Source organism: Streptopelia decaocto (assembly GCF_964273445.1).
Source record: "Streptopelia decaocto genome assembly, chromosome: 1".
Lineage (NCBI taxonomy): Eukaryota > Metazoa > Chordata > Aves > Columbiformes > Columbidae > Streptopelia > Streptopelia decaocto.
The window spans coordinates 53,415,412-53,437,522 of NC_138663.1; the positions used below are offsets into that span (position 1 = coordinate 53,415,412).

Below are 22,111 nucleotides of genomic sequence, written 5' to 3' on the forward strand. Positions count from 1 at the left end.
TTTTAAGATCTTTTAACTCTATTTGAGATCTTACAAGGACCACAGGCATTGCACTGAACTTTAGCACGGCATGGTGTTTCACTTTGAAACACCTTTATTTAGATATAAAAGAAATTCTTTCAGATTAAAGACAAAAAAATGTCTAAAACTAGCCTAGGAAAGGGAGCACATAACATTCGCTAGTAAAGACTATTGCAGTACTTTAATTTTGTGACTCTCACAAAAACTAACAAGGAATAATGCACAAGCTTTAAGAATGAACAAGTTCCTGTACATCTATGATACAAAAATAGCTAGGTCATTTACCCTAGCTCTGAGTAAAGGAAACATTATTGAGCTGTTCTCCATCCTGGATTCCCATTTTTCTTATTCCAAGTTTTCTCTTTGGTTTTCAATAGTAATTGTCTGACTTTCTTTCTTAAGCTACATGTCATATTCCTGCATCTATACAAAGGTAGTTCTCATGAATTGCTGTTCAACATCTCCTGCAAGAGCATCACAGAGCAGACCTAGATACTGAGAAAACACCATGTAGAAATACACAGGAAAGAAATGGTATTTCACCTCTATATACAGCCCTACGTCAAGGGCCATGAAATGAGGATTTGCCATTTACACTACTGAGCTATGGTGAGCTTCTTCAGCTCCTTTGCTTTAATTTTCAGAGAAAGAATCTTAGAAAATTCAAGTAGAAATTATGTTGAAATATGCTGTGGCAAGTAAGGAAGAATATGTTTTATTTGTTCAGCTTCCTCAAAATAACTTTGAATTGACTTTTTCTCAGATTAGAATAGTAAAAATAGGGGCAGCACAAACACAGGAGTCAGAAGGCATGTGGCTCTGTGAAGTGGAAGTGCCCTGCTTGGTGCTACATTTTATTGCTGCTACTTCTTGATGCCCTTTTTAAAAGACCAGAACTTCATTTTGAGAAAGGCTGTAATTGTATTCAGCTGCTGACCTGGGCTTGCCACCCATTCTTACACATTGTGAGGACAAAGAAGCTGTTTTCCACGTCAGATTTGATTTATATCTGAAATCAATCTGCATTGCTCTGAAATCCATCAAAGTGGTCAGTTTCAGAAATTTAGTGTAATGCAAAATGTAAGGGAGAGAAGTTCAAAGCGAACATTTGAGGTATTTTTCTCCTGAAAGGCAGCACATTACTTAGAATTGCACAATCCCTCAGATCCAGTACAGAGTGGTATTAAGTTTGAAATGAGACCTACCACAACTCCCCCTCTCATAAGCCCGATTTCCATTGATTCTTTTCACCTTTTCAGAACCTCAGCCAAGAGGCTTTCTTCAGCATGATGCTAAGAAAACACCTAGTGCACTAGAAGCTTCCTCAGAAGCTTCTCAAAAAGTGGTGCAAAGACACAGAGTGTCTTTTCCCAGCGACTTAACAGTTGAGCCATAGCAGGTAAACAATAAACTTTAAAATAAAATAATGCATTTAAAACATAAATATAAAAATGAAGAAAAGCTTTTACCTCTGAATGTGCCTTTTCTTCTGCCTGGAAGAAAATAAAGGAAAAATAGTTTAGAAACAGTATGCAACATAATTGCGGTAATAGAAAATAAAAGCCTGCTACACTGAAGTGGAATTAATAGTTTCACAGATCCATTACATTTAAGAAAGGTATGCAGGAAGAACAATAAATGGAATTCTTTTCAACTTACTTGGCAAGGCTCCAGGTGAAACCCCAGAGTCTGCCAGCATACTGACAATATGGAACAGTGGATAAAGGGAGAATAGAAATAGAACTGCACGAACTGTAACTGCATTTCTAAGGTACAAAAGAAAACTTGCTATTCTATCACTGCGTGGATCTTAGCCTGTTACCAGCAAACTTTTACACAGTAATGATTTTTATGGCTCCTGGAACTATTTTCCTAATAGACTAATCCCTGCTAAGAGAAGTTGGCAGCATACCAGCAAAACATATATAGGAGAAGGTGAGGAAAGAGTGGTACTTGCACTGTAAAGTAATTTCTTCCATACAAAATATCGACCAAAATATTAAGAGCTATCCATGCATGCTAAAGTTTCAGCTTAAACTTCCTAATAATATTTAATGATTTTAGGTACTTCCCATGTTGTTATGTATTGTGACATATAATGATGCTATTTACTCAACAGTCTTTTTCAACGAACTAAGAAACTAAATCATTGCAAAGCAAACCTTTGAAAGTCATTACATTTTGCAAGCATGGGAGTAGTCTAATTTAGGAGGCATTTGGCTGTCTGAAAAAATTTGCTTCAGTGGGATTCTAATGGAAAAAAATGGCATGTCATGAGAGAGGATTCCTTTTGTAAGAGAAAATAAGAATCAGTTAATATACTGGAAATCAATCCATCCCATGATCTGAGGTAGCCCAACTTCAGAGAACCAGAGTAACATAGTCTGAAGTAAGCAGTGAAAGGACAATGTGGGTAGAAGAATTAGCTATCAATAGTACTAGAAAGGCTAAGAAAATCCAAGATAAGTGTTCCTCAGAAAATTCCCAGATATCAGGCAGTATCTGTGTTATTACAAATTAATACAGCTTCTTTTTAAAGCCGGTATTAAGAAGAACTTTTGTGCTGTTAGAAATTAAATGATTGATTACAGAAACGCTTTCTTCTACCTGATGAAGGAGCAGAAGACTTTTAGAAAATGTCTCTTTCCACAAATGTTTATCTGTTAACAGTCACTAAAAAGACTGAGATGCTATGATATTTCCCTGTATAACACTTAAAAGTGTTCTTGGTTGAAACTACTGTAATATCAGGTACGTCACTACATGGGAATGATTTAGAATAGTGATTGCTTTATTTACCAGCACTGATGTGACACACATACTGATATTTCCTGTTCTATGTTCACAAAAAACTGATCTGCCTACAGAAGAAATTTAAATTCTATTCTCATTATTCTTACTTCAAACATAGTGCATGAAACGTCACAAAGGGATCAAGAAAGACCATGTCCTATTATGAGTTCCACTGTGCCAAGATAAGCAAAAAAAATTATTCAAAGTTGGTGACCTTTTCCTGAAACTACCATGTGGGGTAGTGGTCTCTCATCCTTAGACCATGTCCCCTGCTGATGAAGGAGGTGGCACGTGTTGTTACCAGATGACTCCCACTCGGTACAAGGAAGCGTTGCCTCTGTCTCAGAATTCAGAGACGTGACTCCAACAAGCCAACTTTTGTGGGCAGTGGAAGAAGTCAATGCAATGCAAGAGGAAGAACAGAATTCTGGGCATACTACTATCTTAAAACACAAAATTTGACAACCAAATACAACTGAGTAGTTTGTAGTTAGGAGTTCACGCTGACACCATTGTAACCCATCAGTCAATTACTGGTTCAAAAGGCTCTAGGGGAAATAGTTTTTTTTCTCGCTCTGCTCCTCCATGCAACCAATCCTTGTAAGAATTTTCTTTTTTTTTTTTTTTTTTTTTTTAAGACTTAAAATATTAACATACAAATGACATGTCCTTACACATCTCCCTCGAGCTTGGCTTAGCAGAGTTAATGAAGTCTAGGGATTCTAAGTGTAGCTAATGCTAAGAATCAGTGCGAGAAATATAGCAATTAACTAAAGATGTGCAAATTACAGTGTCTCACCTACTGAGCAGGAGGAGATTAAAATTGGAGACAACCTAATGTAATTTACACTGTCACACATATTTTTCAACTTCTCAGAGAGCTAGATATATTCACTGCCAAAACTGAATCAGTATTTCAATCCTACAGTCTACTAAATCCGCTCACATGGTATACTTTTCTGTAGAACCAAACGTTTGTCTGTCTGCCTGCATACCTCTACAAGCCAGATTTCCAGTCTATTCAAGTAAGTCCTGAGAACCCAAATGCAAACCAAGAAGAAAGCCAATACATACAGAAAATACTAGTGAATGCAGAACTTCTTTCGCATTGCAATGACAGCAAATCATGATATGTCTCTTCTAAATCTCATATTCTAATTCTCACTGAAACAATCTTCAGATAATAACTTCAAGCTTTTCAGCTATGCTTTAGTAATAATACATAAAGATCTTGATCTTTATTTTAGTACTTTGTCTGGATTTCTCTGGTGATCAGGCTGCAGAAAAACACTAGTACCAAGGCTTAAGGCAATGCTTGATAAATCTGATAAATATATTTATTTGAATGAGATACTTCTGGAAAGGTAGCTGTTTTGGAATTCCTGTTTAGTGATTATTTTACCTGACTTAAGCAAGCCAAAATCAATACTCCTTGAAACTAGCAACAGCTGAAAGCATGTTATATGTGTAATAACTCTGTGAAGTTATCCCTTTCTGAAGGAAGTGGGGCACTCTACAGTATCATTGAACAATGGAACATTGTTCTTTACTTTCGGCTGATATGATACTGATTGACAACCTTTCATGTTTCTATACTCCACTTGTGAATCATCTTCTGATTAATTGCTGAAAAGTTTAATTTTTTTTCACAGGATGATAGGGAACAAGCAGAAGAAATTCTGATCAAAAGTCATCTCTAAAGGTCAATCCCAGTGATTTTCTCATACTAATTCCTTTCTTGCCCTTTACATATTTTTCTCTAACTTCCATTATCTTGTCTACATAATCCATTACTTAAGGAGTGGGGCTTAGCTGTAATGTGCATTCACAGGCAGAGGTTTCAGAATATATTGCACTGGTTTATGGGATGAACTTGGGTAAATAATTTAAAGCGTGTTTTGCAAGAAAATACTGTTCTCTAATATCATGAGGTTTAGGTGATACTTCCAAGATCTCTGTAATCTTGAATAATAGAAGGTTATATAAATAGGAAGTATTAGTAAGCCCTTGCTACAATACACAACATCAGAGCAGAGATATTTCAAAATTAAACTGATCGGACACTGAAGTCATCTTGTGTCACTTTGTAATTTGATTTTTATCATCTATCAGTTTCATAACATTCTTCTAAAATTTGATATCAAAGTGTGAATAATAGTTTTGGACACTTCCCCATGCAAATTCATCATAGCACTTCATAGACAGGGAAATAGTGGTAAAGATTTTTCCACTACCAGAACGTGAGAAGGTTTGCTCTGCATGTCATACCTTATGCGCTTCGATCTGTATGTACATTCTACCTCCTGAAAATAATTTGGGGCTAATCTGCACTGGAATTGTTTGCAACTTGCTGCTAAGGTCTGGACAAACATACTGCATGTGTACCTGATATTTCAGACATGGCCCTGTACAGACTATTTTATGATTAAACAGAAGCAGGAGAGACACTATTGTGATAGACATTGTGCACGGATGCAAACTACTTTCCAAGCTAACAGGAGTTCAGGATTGAGACAGGGCTACCAGCTGTACAAATGGTACAAATGCATCACACTGCATGGGCTTGGAATTCCCAGGCAAGAACTGTTGTTGGCTTTGGGCAGATGAGTCCATGACATTCCCAGGATGATGTTATTCAACCCCTGAAACTATGGAGAGGAGATGGACTATTCATGAATGCATGGTATGAAAAAAGATAAATGGGTTGCTCTCACGTGAAGATGGGCTACTACAGCGTGTAATTGCAGTTAGGGAGTAGGCTGCAAAACAGCTGTTGTGTAGCATCAAGAATGGCCAAACATGTTTAACTCCTGCCATATGGATGATTTCTTGTTAGAAGAGCAATTGAAGCAACAAATTATGTGGAAGGTCTCAAAAAAGGTACCAAAACAATAAAAATAGAGAAAACAATCAAACCCAGGAGTTCTGCTTGAGCTAGAGCACAATTATTACTCAATCTAATTAACCGAGATAAATTATTTTTTAAAGACAAACTTCCTTTGGGAATAACAGTTAAATGCTGTCATTTGCAACAAAGATCAGTAGACATTTAAACTGCAAATTGTATCTCCCTTACCCTGAAGCAATCTTGTGTTTTTCAAGAAACGTACCTCAAACAGTGACATGACAAAACCACTTTGTAAATTGTGCCATTAGAGAACTAGCTGAAAATAAGCAAAATCTCTCAAAGTTATCAACTATGATAGGATAAGGACCTCCATTAAAGAGAGACTCCTATACCATTACTTTCTATTTAGCTTTCAAAATAAACACTAAGACATTTAAGCAATTCTAAGCAAGTCACATAAAAAGGTAAAAATAATGTATTCCAAGATAGCACGACAGTAATACCAAAGTTGAAAATAAATGTCCCTGCTTTATTGCAGTACAATTTTAATCCTCCTAAACCTCAAAGTATTGAAATTTTCATGAACAAAGAACAAGAACAAAGGCAGGCAGAACTTTTTTCTGAAATGTCAATACTCACCGTAGAGTAGAGAGAGGATGTGCTGGAGACAAGTGATAATGAGGACCCATGTACTTTAAGAAAAGGAAAATAACATGAAATATTGACGAAAGCACACATTTTCCCCCATGCAGCTCAATAAATAAACATCTTTTTAAAATGAGAAGCAATCTTCCATGAAGAGCAATTATAAGCTATCAGTATAGAAAAGCTATTGATATTTTTTCCTGCACTTAAAAAGATGGTTCTATACAGAAAAAATCACTTTCCTGTGTGTGAGGTAGGAGAGCAAGCCAGTGAGGTTCAGTATTATTACCAGGAAATGAAGCATCACTTTTGTTGTTTTGACAACAAATCACTTGATAAATATACTCTTTAGAGAAACCAGTAATTGAGCTGTTTATACACCTGTCCAAAGCTGAGCAAACTGAATTTAATAAAAGACTATGCTTTGCAAAACCATTAAGATTCCCTAGGGTGAGGTCCCAGGCTTTCCTCAGCTGGTGTCCCTCCTCAGCACAATACACCACCTGTGTATTTGTGGTCCGTGTGAAGGGATTACTGCAAGATGTGACATACTTCCACTAATCATCAGTAGAGTCAGCCTCAAGAGCACTGAGTGAATGTTGCAGGACTTCAACTCAACACATGGGGTTCCTGTTCTCTCTGAAAATGGCAAGTGAAGACTAAACTGAACCAAAATTACCCTTTCTCCTTCTGATGATTCTCCTGAGAAAGGATACACTAACAAATAATTTTAAAGAATATAATTTATTTCATTACTTATTTTCATTTTTGTTTCAAAATTAATTTGTTTAATATTTATAATCTTCCAGGGTTTGGTAAATTTTACTTTAATAGCTACCTGGCAACTGTATGTCAAACTGACAATACAAGAATACTTAATTAGCCAAATAGACTTTAAATATAGTTTTCTAAGAAGTGGGTAAATATTTACAAAGATGTGGTACAATGAACACTGAAACCTTGTTGCTTTCAATCTATCTTTGGTTGTCAGTCTCTGCTTTAAATGTCTCAGCTAAACTCTCATTCTGCTCTCGTATACAGTGGATCTACCCATTACCTCACTTCTTTCACTGGAACCTTTCTCAGAACTATCTTAAATAAAAAAACCATTTGGCCTTCCAACAGCATAATCTCATGTTAATCTCTAATGACCATAAACTGCTGAAAACTGTTTATTATTGCTGCATTAACATTCATTTGCTGAAGCTGATCATGGTTATCCACTCCAGCTGGATATGAAACATGACCAGTGAAAAAGCTTTCATCAAGGCCACTGGTGACCCATTACTGATATTCTAGATTTAACACCTCTTTTTCTATGCATAAATTATTTGTCTTGTTTTCTTTATTATTCTTCCAGTGTTTCCTTTTATAATTCTCCTGTTCCTCAGCAAAGCGTCTGTAGTCACCTCTAGTCACCTCTGTCCTTGAATTATGTGAGATGCTTCTGTGCAGTCAGCCATCCTCTCTGTGCTAACTCACAGCTTGATCTGTCCTGCACCCTACTGCTAATATTACATACCCAGATGTCTGCCTGACATATAATCAAAAATACAGAAGAAGAAATTGAAAAGTAAAAGTGTGAGTTGTCCGTTATTTCATCTATATGTTTGGGGTTTTTTTCCCCTTTTATCTTATAACTATGAGCTTTTGGACTAAGGGAGGACTTTTTTATTTGCTTATTATAAAGACTGTTTATATTGTCATCACTTAGTACTCAGCAAGATTGATGAGACGATGTTATAGAATGAAACTCCACTAAATTTTAGGGTTTTATTTATTTATTTGTTTGTGTGTTTGCTTTTGTTTTGTTTTGGTTTGGTTTTTTTTATAGGGTGTGAGAATTTTGTGCTTATGGGAATTCTGCAAATAAATCAGATTTACCAGAAATATTGGGCAGAAGAAAATGTTACAGTGCATTTAATTAGAAGCTTCCAGATGTTCTGTAGTTAAAATATCAAAAACCAAACAAAAAAATATTCCACATATTCCAGGTATTGTACATAGCATTAAAAAAAATAGATTAACAGTAATAATATACATGAAAAAAGTAGTGAGGGCATATTAAATGACAGAGTTTAAATACAGAATTTTATGTATTTTTTGCTGTAGGAGGCTGTAGGAAAGTGAGGAAATGAAGCTACTACAAAAGAAAGGAGATACTAAGTAGTATTGGAATTTGAGGAAAAAAAGGGAAATACGGAAGTATTGTAAGAAAGCATGGAATCACAGTAGTCAAGGTGTGCTCAGACACTTCAAATTTAGAGGCAAAATAATTAAATTATTTTCCAAGAATGCTTTCCTTTCCTCCAAAATTTCTGATAAAGGATGATTTATATATGTATGGCATACCCAGCATTGCATATTATTCTGTGACCCCAGCTCAACAGAATTAAAAGAAAAAAAAAAGCTTCACAAAATTAATTAAGTTTTTATTTTGCAGAAGAAATATTTTAAAATTTTACTACACTTTGGGGGCCTATTTTGGGACTCATTCACTGATCCAAATAGTAACTCAGTCTTACCTTCTTCCATGCTGTCCCTGAATGAACCTGAATGACTAATTGCTCGTGGTCTCTCTTCTAGGGATGTAGCACTGCCACACAGCTGGGAGTCGTCATAGAGATCAAAAGAGGTGTCTTGTGCAGGGATGCTGTTTGAACGCATCATACTGGGTCCAGGAAGGTTAAACTGGGATAGGTTTGTTGGACTCACTGGAATACAAAGCTTTATTAGTGAAGCACACTTCCATTAAATAAATTTTGGTTCTGCACAAAATTGTAATGTAGGACTAGCATGGCTAGGTGGATTTTACACTGTCAAGAAAAGGAAAGGCTTTTACTGCTACATACAAAACCACCACAAAAAAAGTGAAGCAGATGATATCCAAGGAGCTGGAACTGGATGAGACTAATCCTGTAAAACACATGGTAATGCTAACACTGGTGTTAGCATTCACAGTTGTTTACTTTGACAGCCCAAGACAGAAAATCAATGGGAGAGATTCAAAAGTTAAGTTAAAAAACAATAAGAAGTAGTAAGTGTTTTTTACAAGTAGCTCTTCAAATATATCAGTATCTGTATTTTATTTTTGTACCTATATTAATGACTGCTGTTAAGACCAAAGTTTATTGGCATATACAAGATTTTTATCCTTTGATTTTTCATAGCACCTATCACTATATTAGGTTAAAATTCCTGCACAGGCCAGTTGAATCTTATCATAATAAACAGGATTATTCTGATTGGTCGTGGTTGAAATCCAGAACAACACTGATGAACTTTAAGATTTTGCAAAGTTTGTTTGCCAGTAGGAAGGAAAGCCTGGTTATGGCTCACCAGGACCACATGAACTCAATGCCTAGAAGAAAAAGCTAATTGTGTATCTAAATTCAGCCTCAGTGTTTGGACTTTTATTTTAGATCATGCAAGATGTGCCTTAAGTCATAAACTATCAGAGCAGCTGTGTTGTGAGAGCAAATTATTCCACAGGGCTATGATAATGAAAAGAAGCAAAGGACAATGACAAAATAAATTTTAAAAACCCCTGATCTTATTGCTCTCTGTTGTGAGTACAAGAATTATGAACAAAAAGAAAAAGAAGATAATTGCAAGCAGAAAATGATAGACTGAAAGAAACACCGCTTAAAAATAGCTGTGTCTAAAACTACTGCAAGTACATGGAAGAACTCCAAAGCGGTGGCTTACTTAGCCAGGATCCAGTTTCATTTTTAAAAGTGGCTTTGTTCAACTTCTTTTCCCATATGTAATAAAGACCAACATTTGTATGTCTGATCAAATTTCTTTTGAGTGATTTTAACGTACATATGCCATAAGCTGTGACAGAGTGAAAGAAGTGTGAATGCTTCAAAGGTTGCTGCTAATTCCACAGTAAGGGCCTAAAACACAAAAGCTCATTATCAGCTTAGATATGTGTCCAGCATGGTACAAATAAATGTTTTTCTGTTAAGCATTAAAAATAAAATAAAAAAATCTAAATTGGTGTTGAATTAACTTGACACAAGATCCAGAAGAACCAAAACTTAATCTTGACCTGTAATCAAATAAAGATGAAATGTGACTCACATTCCAATATATTATATTGGATTAAAGATTAGGAATTGGATTGGGCCCAATGCAGTTAAAGCCAGGTCCAGCCACTGAAATGCACTGGGAAGGCCTGTCTAAAAGCAAACCTATATACAGGAAAAAAGCAGTGCTTAATGTCTGGGTTGACATTCACTAAAATCACTGGAAAGAATCCTCCTGATGGTGAATCTAAAAGATGAGTAACTTTGAACTAGATTTCTAATTTCCTAACTAATTTCCTCCTCAGATTTTCTTCTCCTTGGGCAAGCCATAGAGAATCTGTGCTTCTTTTCTGTATGCAAAATAGTAGGTAACCTGACCTACTCCATGAAAAACACCGTGAGTTTCCCTTCACTAGTGAGGTACCACAATATGATGATGGAGATGTTGAATTAAATCTAGTTAAATTAAAATCTAGTTTGGAGAACTAAGAAATATGAATGGTTGAATTTTATGTTTCTGTTCTAGAGTGAGAGAAATGGTGAAGGGAAACAGCATTTACCCAGGTTGGAAAAGTGATATTTTCCAGTTGCAGATGAAGACATAGCTGAAGGAGAAACAAGCGGAGACTGACTACCAGTGTCTTGCAGGCCTCCAGTTGAATGGGAGCGCAGCCATTCCTTGCCTTCCTCCTGACTTGTCTGCCGGGATGATGGCGTATATCTGAAAAACCACAGCTGACATGCTCAAAACAATGTCAAGGTGATGGTTTGAAAAGAAACAGGTGTCACATAAATACCCTTCACCAATAAGATAGAACAAAAACCTTGAAACACATCTAGACTAGTCAAGTAATTATTAACAGGATAAAATTTATCATCTTATTACAACAGAGAAAGTATACGACTTGAAACCCCTTTCACCTTCTTCCCCCTCCCCAAAACAGCATTCCCTTCCTTTGAAGAGATATGACGATAAACCATAGAAAACAGACAACCGAGCTGATAGGAAAGGACTTAAAAGCTATAGGAAGTGTACAGGCTGATGCAAAAGTTTGGAATCTGTGTGTTGGGTGGGGAGCAGACAGACTAGAAGCCAAGAAATGGGAGTAGCTGCTTACAAAATGGCATCTGCTACAGATCACGTGGGCAGTTGACGTGACAGGAGTGCAACAGAGCAGCAGCTCTGAAGAAGGAGTTTGCACCGGTAACAACAGCTGCTCATGGTCACACGTGCAGTCTGTCACTCTGAATGCTACTTGAGATTGTGTCCTGCGACAAACTCGGGGTGGAGGGAAAGGGACAGGAAATATCTGCAATTAGGAGAAACAATTTCTCTGGAAGGAAGAAGTCTGACAGTGAAATCATTAATCAACTGCTTCCTGTGGCAAACCAATAAAACGAGTGCAACTTCACACATGGTCTGAGAGGGAGAACTGGTAACTCACTGGCCCAGCCTCTTTTGAATGGGCTGGAAGAAAGGGCAATTCTGGCCATGGTTAAACATTAAAACATGCAGGCAGTGTCGGTCTTAACCAAGAGGTTGTTTTCAGAAATGTCTGCAATAGCCTGCTTCATTCAGCACAACCTCCTGCTGAGAAACGAGCACCTTCACCACTGTCATGAACCATCGGTGCTCCCTAAACAGCAGAGCAGAGACTTTAACTCTGGCTTCAGGCCTGCAAGGCACAAGGATTCCTGCTTAGAAAGCAGAATAAATGAACATGTAAGTTCTCATGTTGTGCTTGGGGTTTTGTACAATATTTTAGGGTATTAAAACATCTTGTCCTGATTAAATATTTACTTCCTCTCTCCTTTCAAAAAGACAGCTATGATCTTTGCTTATAAATGTGGTAGAGCAGAGTTACCCAGTAGTTATCAGATCAGAAAGATGGCAAAATGAGAATTCAAGAACTGGGTCTTGGACTGGTATCTCTGCACATCAAATCAAACTGATGGTCTTTCTGGGATAACTGATCAGGATTATATGCCTATAAACTGTTTTCCTACTCCATTTCACTTTCAGCTTTCAGCCACCATTACAATTGTATCGCCACAAACCTCAAAGATCCCATTGTACCCTTGCAGGGTCCCCTTTATGCCTCTTTCATGTCCTCCACTTTTTCCATTCTCTCCCAATCCAAAGTGATTGTTTCAAGGTAATGGGAAATTTGATTAAATTATCTTTAAGGAAACGTGTAGTACGGAAGTGGAGAAGGTGATATCTAGTGACAACATTTTAATACTATCTTAAAATTTCATAAAATATTATTAATCCATAACTTAAGAGATTTCACTGTGTGATTTCAGTGACTGGAAGGCTGCAGAGTGTCTGTGTGCATCACATATACCATGGCTTGCCAAATTTCCTTCCTGGATTCGGGAGACAGGCTGCCATGCCTGATGAGACCACACAAGTTAACTAATGATCCCCCTCTTAGAACCATGGAACACAGAAGAGGGTAGATGACTTCTGTTTTCTGTGACGAAGACAGCTCTAATTAGTGGGGAATTAGTAGCAAAGCTGGACTCTGAACTTGGATAGGGATCAAGCAAACTAGCTGGAGCAGGGCTCATTTTATACTTACAAGCCTTCGATACTAAAATTAGTATTTTCTAGCCTTCTCTTTAACTAGATCTTCAATTCAAATTGCATGAGTCCAAATTGCACTTAGAGCCCAAGTTCAGATCCACCTCCAAAATATCATTTTGCTCAATTATTTTTTGAATTATTAGTCCCATTGAATGGCAAACATATCTTGTTCTGTCTCTTTTAACTCTTCCGGATTCAATGCCTTTTAAGATTCATTGCATAAGCAAACTATCCATAACAGCATTCACTTTCCATTATATATATCTTGAAAGGATATTTATTTACAAGGCAGACATGGAAAGAAAAATCCATTGTTAAAATCTACATTTTTTGGTTTGACTCTATGTACCAAGAACGTCGTTGTAAACAGGATCAACCAAAGGAGAAAGAAAAGGAAAGACAGTGTAGAAAAAGTTGCAGAAAAACAGAGAAGTAGCAGTCATGCTCAAAAAAATATATACCTTAATCCCTTTTTGGGTAGTGTATTTCTGTCAAGCTGCATGCTGTTAAAACAAAAAAAATCCCTAAGGACATACAATAAACAGGACTATTCAGAATTACAAAGTTTAACAGTTTAGATATGTGTGCATAACAGAAGGTCATTTAATGCTTTTTAATATATCTTTCATGATAAATTCCTGACTCATTGGAGAAGACAATAAAACATGGACTGCTGCACATTCATTTTTCATCTAGACAAGCTCTGGGCTGGTTCAATAGTAATTTGGGGACCATCCAAGTCAGAAAGAAGTCCTTCCTTATCATTTCTAACCTTCCTACAGCTTCACCCTGCAATCTGTGCGAGAATCATATGGTCACAGCATGAATCTTTATTTTTCACAGTTGTGTATGATGTGCCAATAGATTTCCGAAAGAAATGAAGGTTGTGGCACCTGCTAAGAGACAGTATGGCCTTGCCAGAAGCCAAATGACAGCTCTGCTTGTAGAAATACGTGCTAAATATACAAGAGTCCTGGCTTTCTGTCATTGCGGGGCTTGCATAGTAAGGTGACGGTGCGAACAAGGAAAACTGACACTAGAACGATGTTGTTCCATATTCATGCACACATGGTCGCAGAGTGGCTGATCACCTGAGATCTACAGCTGGAGTTTTCCTAATTTAAACATCATCACTAACAGGGCACCCAGTAGCCTTCCTTCAAATGTCATTTGGGCATTTCCTCATAAAGACTTGGTAGATCAGTCCCTGACCAGCATGGGTTGAATCTGAGCTAGTTATCATTGAGTAAGTATTGCAATGTTTAGTGTCACCATATGGATTACATTGTGAAATGACTTTAGACAGTTTCTGTATTACATATCATAATCACACCTCTGAGAGCAACAGTAACTTAGCACCCTTCTTGCTCGGGAAAACTCTCACATTATTAAAGGTTGTTTTCTATCATGCTGGGGGTGCTAGAGGCCCCACTGCCATATAGCCTTGATCCAAATAGGTAAAGGCAGTGAAAATACTGTTGGTGTTAACAATCTCTTATCATTAGGGCTCAGACTAATGGAAATAAACGCCTCTTACAACCAGGAAGTTTTACAGACAGTTTTACTGGCTTAATCAGGGCCTTGGGGAGAAAGCAAATGGAAGGATAAACTTCGCAGAATTTCAGCGCAGAACCACCTATCATGGTCCATGTGAGAATAGTCCGCTATCAGAGGGCTAAATTTTCAGCATTTTGCTCCCAACACAACTAAAACAACCAAAAATGGTTGGTAAAAACCCCATATGTTTGCATGATTCATGTGTTTTTTTAGTTCCTTACAGAGAAGAATAGGGCCCTGATGTTCCTTTAAATTTCAAACCAAACACACATTATGATAATAACAAAATCTGTTTCTTCACAATACTTCAAACATCCTAATGAATAATACATGTTCTAATATTACTTTAACTTGAAGCTCTATATATTTCAAAATAATCTGTAACACATTATCTAAAAATAAAGGAGCCAATCAGTGCTCCTCTAAAGTAATCCACTGGCAAAAAGTTATGTCAGTCAGATAAACAGGCTAGCAGTGACCACATGATTTTCCTAAAAAAATTTAAATTCAAATACCCAAATGAAACAGAGGTAAATCTTCCTTAAAATGAGCATGGAGTTATTGCAACTGCATAAAAGTGAACATAGCAAAAAATTTATTTTGCTTTTAAAAAAATACTAAATCATATGAAAATGCTGCTATATTTCAATAAGTGCATGAAAGTATTAACCATGCATGGTTCTATTTAACTATTAATTCAGACCCATAATTGCCCATATATTTTTAGTATCTGAAAGGACTCATCCTTCAAGAAGCTGGGTATGTTACTTCGACAGAAACTGGACCTTTGGTAAATCGAACTGAACTGTGACGTGCAGTGATCCCATTAGAATGTTGACTGCAGAGCTCAAAATATCTCTAAAGAGGATATGAAAAAACGTCAGTCTTTTCCTGAAAGAAGCAATGCATTCTTGGAATCTGTCTCTTTGTCTCAAAATGATTACCAACATAAAGTGAGGCTGAGAATATTGTAATATGCCTGATGTTTTCTTTTGCCGTGTCAATGGCCAAACGTAGCCTTGCAGGAAGATGCATGCAGGTGAAGGCTGAATTTATGAAGCCCACTATATCTCCATTCTCTTTTGTTTATTTTGCACTGCTGAAACCATCTGCAAGTTCTTGGGAGGAAATTACATGGAGCTTTACAGTTTTCAGGTTCCTACCTGTGCTTGGTGTTGAGGTTAACTTGGAAAAGGCCTATTATGCCATATCTTCGGTCTATATCTAACTGTCACAGAGCTCTTAGGGAATAAAATTATTGCAAGCTAAGAAGTACCCAGGGAGGTCTAGGGTTGGCTGGGCCAAACTGATATGGGACTTGCAAATGGCTGAACACACAAGAAAATCTGATACATGATGCTGTGTTTCACACCTTAAAAATACCACCATCAACTATGGTGATAATTTAAAACAACTGAAAGTCTTGAAGAGTTTAAGTGGATTTCCATGCACTTTCATAGCCCTTAGAATTAAACATCGTTTTGAAGCAAACCAGAGCAAGCCAGTCATGTAATTAGAAACTACTTCCACCCTGCTAATCTAAAAATGCAGCCATTATTGCTGATGACACCACTGTTAATTCCTATGTTTCCACATTCTTATGCATTGCTTCATGTGCCACTCAGAATATGAATAAGAAAGACACAAGTCTTCAATGTCCAACAGCAATTAAGGCTTCAAAATAACTATTAGTGATGTGTCCACCTGGAAAATTTTATCAACTAAAGCAGTGATATTTCACCAATTAACCCCAATAGACAATATTATTTTAGAGTATAAGTATCTGTAGGATTTATTTTAATCCCTCTGAATTGTGGTAATCTAAAACACAAGTGTCCTCTCACATAGGGAGTTACACTGCTATAACAACAGAAGTAGACTTGTCTAAATAAATACTGCTGGTGCAAAACCATCAAAAGTCCTGAGGGAGATGCAAATTCTGCTGAAAAAGCAAATATTTTGCTAGTATTTCCTGAACTCATTTTCTGGTTATTACAATGCAAAAAGATTTTCACTAAATGACACAAAATTTGGCTGGAGTAAACTTTGACACTGTGTCAACAGAGCAGTTGCTGGGGAGCGCTGTGTTTATGCCACACCATTACTTGGTGGGTAACCTGAAGACTGCGATACAGGGAATTAACTAATTAATACTTAAAGAACTAACACTTAAAGAACTAAGGAGCTAACACTTAGAGAGCTAACCCTTAACCCACATCACAATTGCCTAGCCTGGCTTAGCTTTGTGTACCTTCTTGTATGAGAAACAGGAGCTCACTGACAACTTCACATGCCTTGCAAAGATAAAAAACCTTGGGTGCATCGTTGGTGCATCCTTGGGTGAACTAGATAACAGAAACTTGGGCACAGGACAGGAGATACGCCAGTTCTAACCAACTCATCAGTTTGAGTCCCAGCCAACTCAGCACACCAGGCCAAAGGTAACCATGTACAGCAAAGAAGACCCTGGTTCACGATCACTGCGCAGGTGCAACCAGAAGGGGCCGGCGGTGGAGACTACAGAAATGATTTCCCAGAACTCATTGTAATAAGAACCACCTTCTCAGGAACAGGTAATGAATATGTATAGGTGTTCCTAGAACTTTCATTAATATGTAACACTTTACAGCATTTAAACAAGCTCACGGCTACTGGAAATTTGCACACGTCTTAGGTGGAATTATTCCTCTGTGTGTCCAGCGCTGTAAATACATACCTTTTTTACAATCTCAAAGGTTGTAAGGTCATTTCCGTGCCTCAACTGGGAGTGGGCAATGTCTGATCATCCCTGGAGGGATGTGTGGGCAAATGTAGCAGACACCTTGCATACTTGGTGTCCCCATGGCAGGTGACTGCTTTTTTTGGAGGCAGCCAAGGGCTACTCTCCTTAGTGGGAAACACAGAGGTACCCTGAGATTTTGGTCTCATTTTCTGGATTCTTTCCAGTTGCATCAAATCTTTCCTAAAAGTTGATGTACCAAAGTCTTCAAGTTAAAGCCTTCACATGAGAAAATAGAATGGGATAACTTCTTTCTAAGACTTACATGTGATACTTTCATTTTCAAAATACTGGGAAATTCTTTGTCCCAGCAATGGTGCTACAACCCCATAGACACTGTCTCCTTTCTGAAAAAAAGCCTCATCATTTTCCATTTTGTGTCCATGCAAATATATCCTGCCCTGTTATATCCCTTCAGGCTAATAAATGATTGATCACTAGTCTTTGATAACTCTTTCCCAACTGGTCAAGCACCTTACTTTATTTGCTTCATTTGCTCGTGAGAATGTACTCTGAAACAGCACCTAAAGCTTTACTAAGTTCAGGATTTCTTATTGTATCTAATTTCTCTCCTCTACTTACAAAGCCCATTTTCTTGCAAAGGAATTAAATTAATCTTATTTAAAAGGCTGTTAATGACAAATCCTATGTTATCTGTTACTTCACCCATCTTGTTTAAATGCCTCTGTATCTTTCCAGGAACTGAGGCAAGCTGGCCTTGCCCACAGTCCCTTCGTCCTCCATCCCAGCCCTCCTCCTCCTCACTCCTTCCTCAGCACAGATCCTTTGAAACCTCTTCAGTCCTAATGACTGTGGGGCTATTTCAGATTGTGTCTCAAACAGGGAAATGAAACGTTCATCAGGACCAGTAAACTGGAGTAATCTTTAACCTTTTCATTCCCTCTTGATATGCTTGCCATTAGCAATCCTTAGCTCTGAAATTGCAGTTAATGCTTCAACGAAGCAAAGCCATGTTAATTTATATCATCTATTATTAGTTCCTTCTTCTCTTTTAGCTTTTCCTATGCTTTCTGTGTGTAGAATTTATGTTGCTTGCTAATTGTATCTTATTTTGTGCTTCGGTCTTTCTCATATTCACTCTACGTTATATTAGTATATCTCCCTATGAATGCTGCTCATTCAGTCTTTTGCAAGTTCTATAGTGACTTAAGAAAATAAATAAGCCTCTTTGCAGATAGTTTCTTATGCCATGCCAGGCTACAAGTAGTATTGCCAGAGGCATCTCAAATATAATCTGAGTTTACAAAGGAAAAAGGACATAATCTCTTGCCAAACATATGTCTCTAACTTTGCAAACCAATGCTTTTGTTGTGCAAAAATGCTTTGCCACATGTAGGTTTTACTGTATAAAACAGTCTAGAAATAACACAGCACTTGTAAAAGACCTTTCAGAAAAATCAAACCACAAAATCCTATTGGGGTTATAATTCAAGAAATGAGACAATTTTCTCTAGGTACATATATTTGTTTTGAGGCCAGATCAACATGATAAATGGCTCTCTCTGGACTCAATCATAATATCCCCATATGGACAGATCTGAAACTTAAAAATATTGCCCGAGGCAAAGTATTTAGAACCACTGAAATTAAGGCACTGAACAAATACATAAAGTATTAGTAGCAGGGGGTTGCTCAAGAGCTTATGCCAAACCATTAACATTTTAAGTGTGATGTTGAACATCCTCTGTATAAATATGATCTTTGGCATAAATTCATACTATTCAACATCAACCTGTTGACCTCACCACCCATAAATGTAGCACTAAAAATTAGTGAAGGCTTTTATAAGCTAACTATAAATAATTAACATTCTAAGAAATATTGTCACATTCAGTTCATGGCATATAGTGAAAATTACTTATTTAAAAATTAAAGGCACAGTGCCAATTACAAATCATTTCTGTATCAGAGTATTTTTAACTACTGTTGTTGTAATTGGTGCAAACATATGTTTTATAGTGTTGTGTTTATACTAGTGAGAGTTGTGATTTTAGGTGATATAGTAATACTTATGAATGCAACATAAGAGAATGAAATCTGTGGAGAGTTTCCATCTAGATTTGGCAAACAGTTGTTTAGAGGGGGTGGTTTTGTTTGTTTGTCTCCTTGGTTTTTAATGCTTATTCACTGAAAGTGAAATCTTTCCATGGAAAGTATTGCTATTAAAAATCTCTGGTTTTATATAAGGGAAAGAAGTTCTTAACAGTGTGTATATACATATATATACATATATGTATATAACCCCCCTATACATATATAATGCATATATGTATATATATATACACAATAATATATATAACATATATATGCATATATGTTATATACATAGATATATTACAACAAATCTTTTTTCTTCAAATAATTATTTATACTCGACATAACTAAGTTTAACATTTAAAAACATTTCTGATTGACTCAGTATAGTATTATTTTTTGAACCAAAGGCTATTGAAATATTTAATATTGACTTTTTGGTCCTCATGTGAAACAAGATTTTCATTGTAAAATCTTGAAAATTATCACAGGAAGTGAAAATTACCTAGTGCCTAGCAAAGCTTATTTTTTCTCTCTTGCAAAAGTCAAATAAATATTTCACACACACACAAATGCACACACAAAAAATGGTACAAGTGTGCCAGAGTGGATGCACCGCTTTGTAATATAAAATAAATGGTAAAACATCTGCACGTTAAAAAGAGCAAGCAGGGGAAAACCCTTTCTTGCTTCTGCTTGTTCCAGGCTCTCAGCAGGACTGTGCATATAGGGAGGGTCTCAACCATCCACCTGCCAGTGAAACACCATTTTAGTAAGGATCTGAGTCATGATTACCATGTAAGAAGCAACTTGTCAGGAGTGGGCATTTTAAGGCAAGACTGGCCAGCTGAAGGCATGGCTCCACTAGCTCTGCCTGTGCTTTGAGCTAGTGGGAAGAAAACTGGTGGGGTCCCACTGCTGGGGAAGATTTGTTAGCGAGAGAACAGTGATACAGCTTTGGAGCTGCCAGTTGCTGAAAAAGCAGGTAGATCCAGCATGCAGGAGTAATTCTGTGGCTGTTTAGATTTGCCTTTAATTAGATAGTTTTCTCCTTTCTTTCTGGTTGTTCTCCAAAACATGGGAAGAAAAGAACTTCTCAAGATAGAAAATGTGCTTGTAAAACCTTAAAAGGCAGTTGATTTAAAAAGCAGTTGATTGCACATCCAGTACCTGTGATTACTTTCAGTTTTCTTTTCTTCCTTCTTTATTTTGTTTAGGTTTTTTTTTTTTATTTTATGTATATAGATATATTTTCTTTTTACATAAAGGACAAAGCTGCTAATTAAACAGTGTCCCTTAAAGGAAAACAGGTGGAGGGTTTTGGGTTTTTTTTGGCTCCTGTCCTTTTGCCTCTCACTGGTTTCGTGGTCACTGTATCTATAGGCAAGCTCACCTTTCCGAAAGAGTAGATCGGACGCTTCCAGTCCTCATGAGCAGGCTCTGAACCTCCTGAGTGCTTGTTGTCAGTCCAGAGAGTGAGCCATGATGGCTAAGAGGAAGGTCAATAGACTCGGAACTGGTGTGAAGGCTAGTCATGGACTGGTAACTTGGTGTGTCCTTACTGCCCGCTGAAGAGCTGCTCAGGTTTGCAGCCCACACAAGACCGCCTGACGTGAAAGAGTGCACTGAGGCGGGACTGGAAGCCAAGGAGTGACTTAAGCTTACAACATCTGCATTTAAGTCCGAAGGTTTACTGAAGAGGGGGCTGCTGCTACCACTTTGCCCACCTGCACTGCCCATGCTGCCTGTGCCCGAGGATGGCGATTCCAGGCTGCCTTGACGTGCCAAGGTGGTACTAGGGCTGGGCATTGCCGATGTGGGTTTCACACCTTCAGTACTGGGTGCAGAGGCAGCTTTACCACTTGCCTTGGCACCAAACAACCTAAATGTAAAACAAATAGCTTTAGAGAAACTGGTAGCCACATTAAACATTCATGGCGTAACATCCTAAGAGCCAAACTACACATTTTTTAATTACCGCTACTAAAATCATGCCTACCTAGTTGATCAATTGCATTGCAAAATTAAATTCACTTAACCATATCACAATAATCAGGGTTTGTTTCATTAGCAACAGCTCTCTTTCACTCCTGTTCGGATGTGCTCTTTGCACATACAGACCCTCCCAGAGAGAGGTAAAATAATCACATTTTTGTCTTATTAGTGCATAAACAGATTACACTTTCACCCAAATTCAGGAGTTAAGCGTTCCCACGGTTAAGTCGTTAGGTTTTAAAACCCTTGCTTCTCAAATCAGCGAAAATGATTGCAACAAACGCTTGGAAAATACTTCATAGATTAGTAAACATCTAAGTGTTTGTGTAAAATTTCCCTCTGGTCGATTTTTTGCACAGATGGTCATGCGGTCATTGGTCATGTAGTAACCATTCAGACAGAATAAACTGCACTGGAGCTAAATGGGCTTGGTTAGTCTCCAAGGGAAGTCAAGACAGAGGTGTACTTCACATAATTGCTTCCAGTAATTCTGTAGAAGAAAATTCTACAGTGATGATGAAAAACAAAAAAAAAAAACCAAATCCTCTAAAACTGTTGAAATAAAAGGACATGTGATGGCTTAATGTCTTACTGGAAATATTTTAAGCTACAGTTAAGGTGCAGCTCATACACTAGTAAGAAATCAATGCAAAACTTATCGTGATGCAACATAAGCACGGTTAATAACATGAGAATCCATTTTACTTATTAACAAGCCCACAAAAATCAGCTGCAGCTCCCCAGCACTTTGGAGATGCTGTTTTGCTAACGAGGCACAAGAGGGCACTATTGGCTTT

General features: G+C 37.3%; 1 protein-coding gene across 6 annotated transcripts in view; it reads right to left on the bottom strand.

Moving 5' to 3' along the window:
• The window catches only part of NAV3 (neuron navigator 3), a 268,312-nt gene that overhangs the window by 39,443 nt on the left and 206,758 nt on the right, over window positions 1-22,111 (bottom strand). For 3 of the 6 annotated variants that reach the window (XM_082055774.1, XM_082055773.1, XM_082055775.1), the window contains 5 exons: window positions 20,713-21,201; window positions 10,899-11,059; window positions 8,833-9,021; window positions 6,302-6,354; window positions 1,491-1,514 (listed from right to left, as the gene is read on the bottom strand). In XM_082055774.1, coding sequence (XP_081911900.1) covers window positions 1,491-1,514; window positions 6,302-6,354; window positions 8,833-9,021; window positions 10,899-11,059; window positions 20,713-21,201 — 916 coding nt within the window. Of the gene's footprint in view, window positions 1-1,490; window positions 1,515-6,301; window positions 6,355-8,832; window positions 9,022-10,898; window positions 11,060-13,389; window positions 13,432-20,712; window positions 21,202-22,111 lie in introns of all 6 variants that reach the window. The other 3 variants (XM_082055777.1, XM_082055776.1, XM_082055778.1) reach the window with 2 other exon arrangements.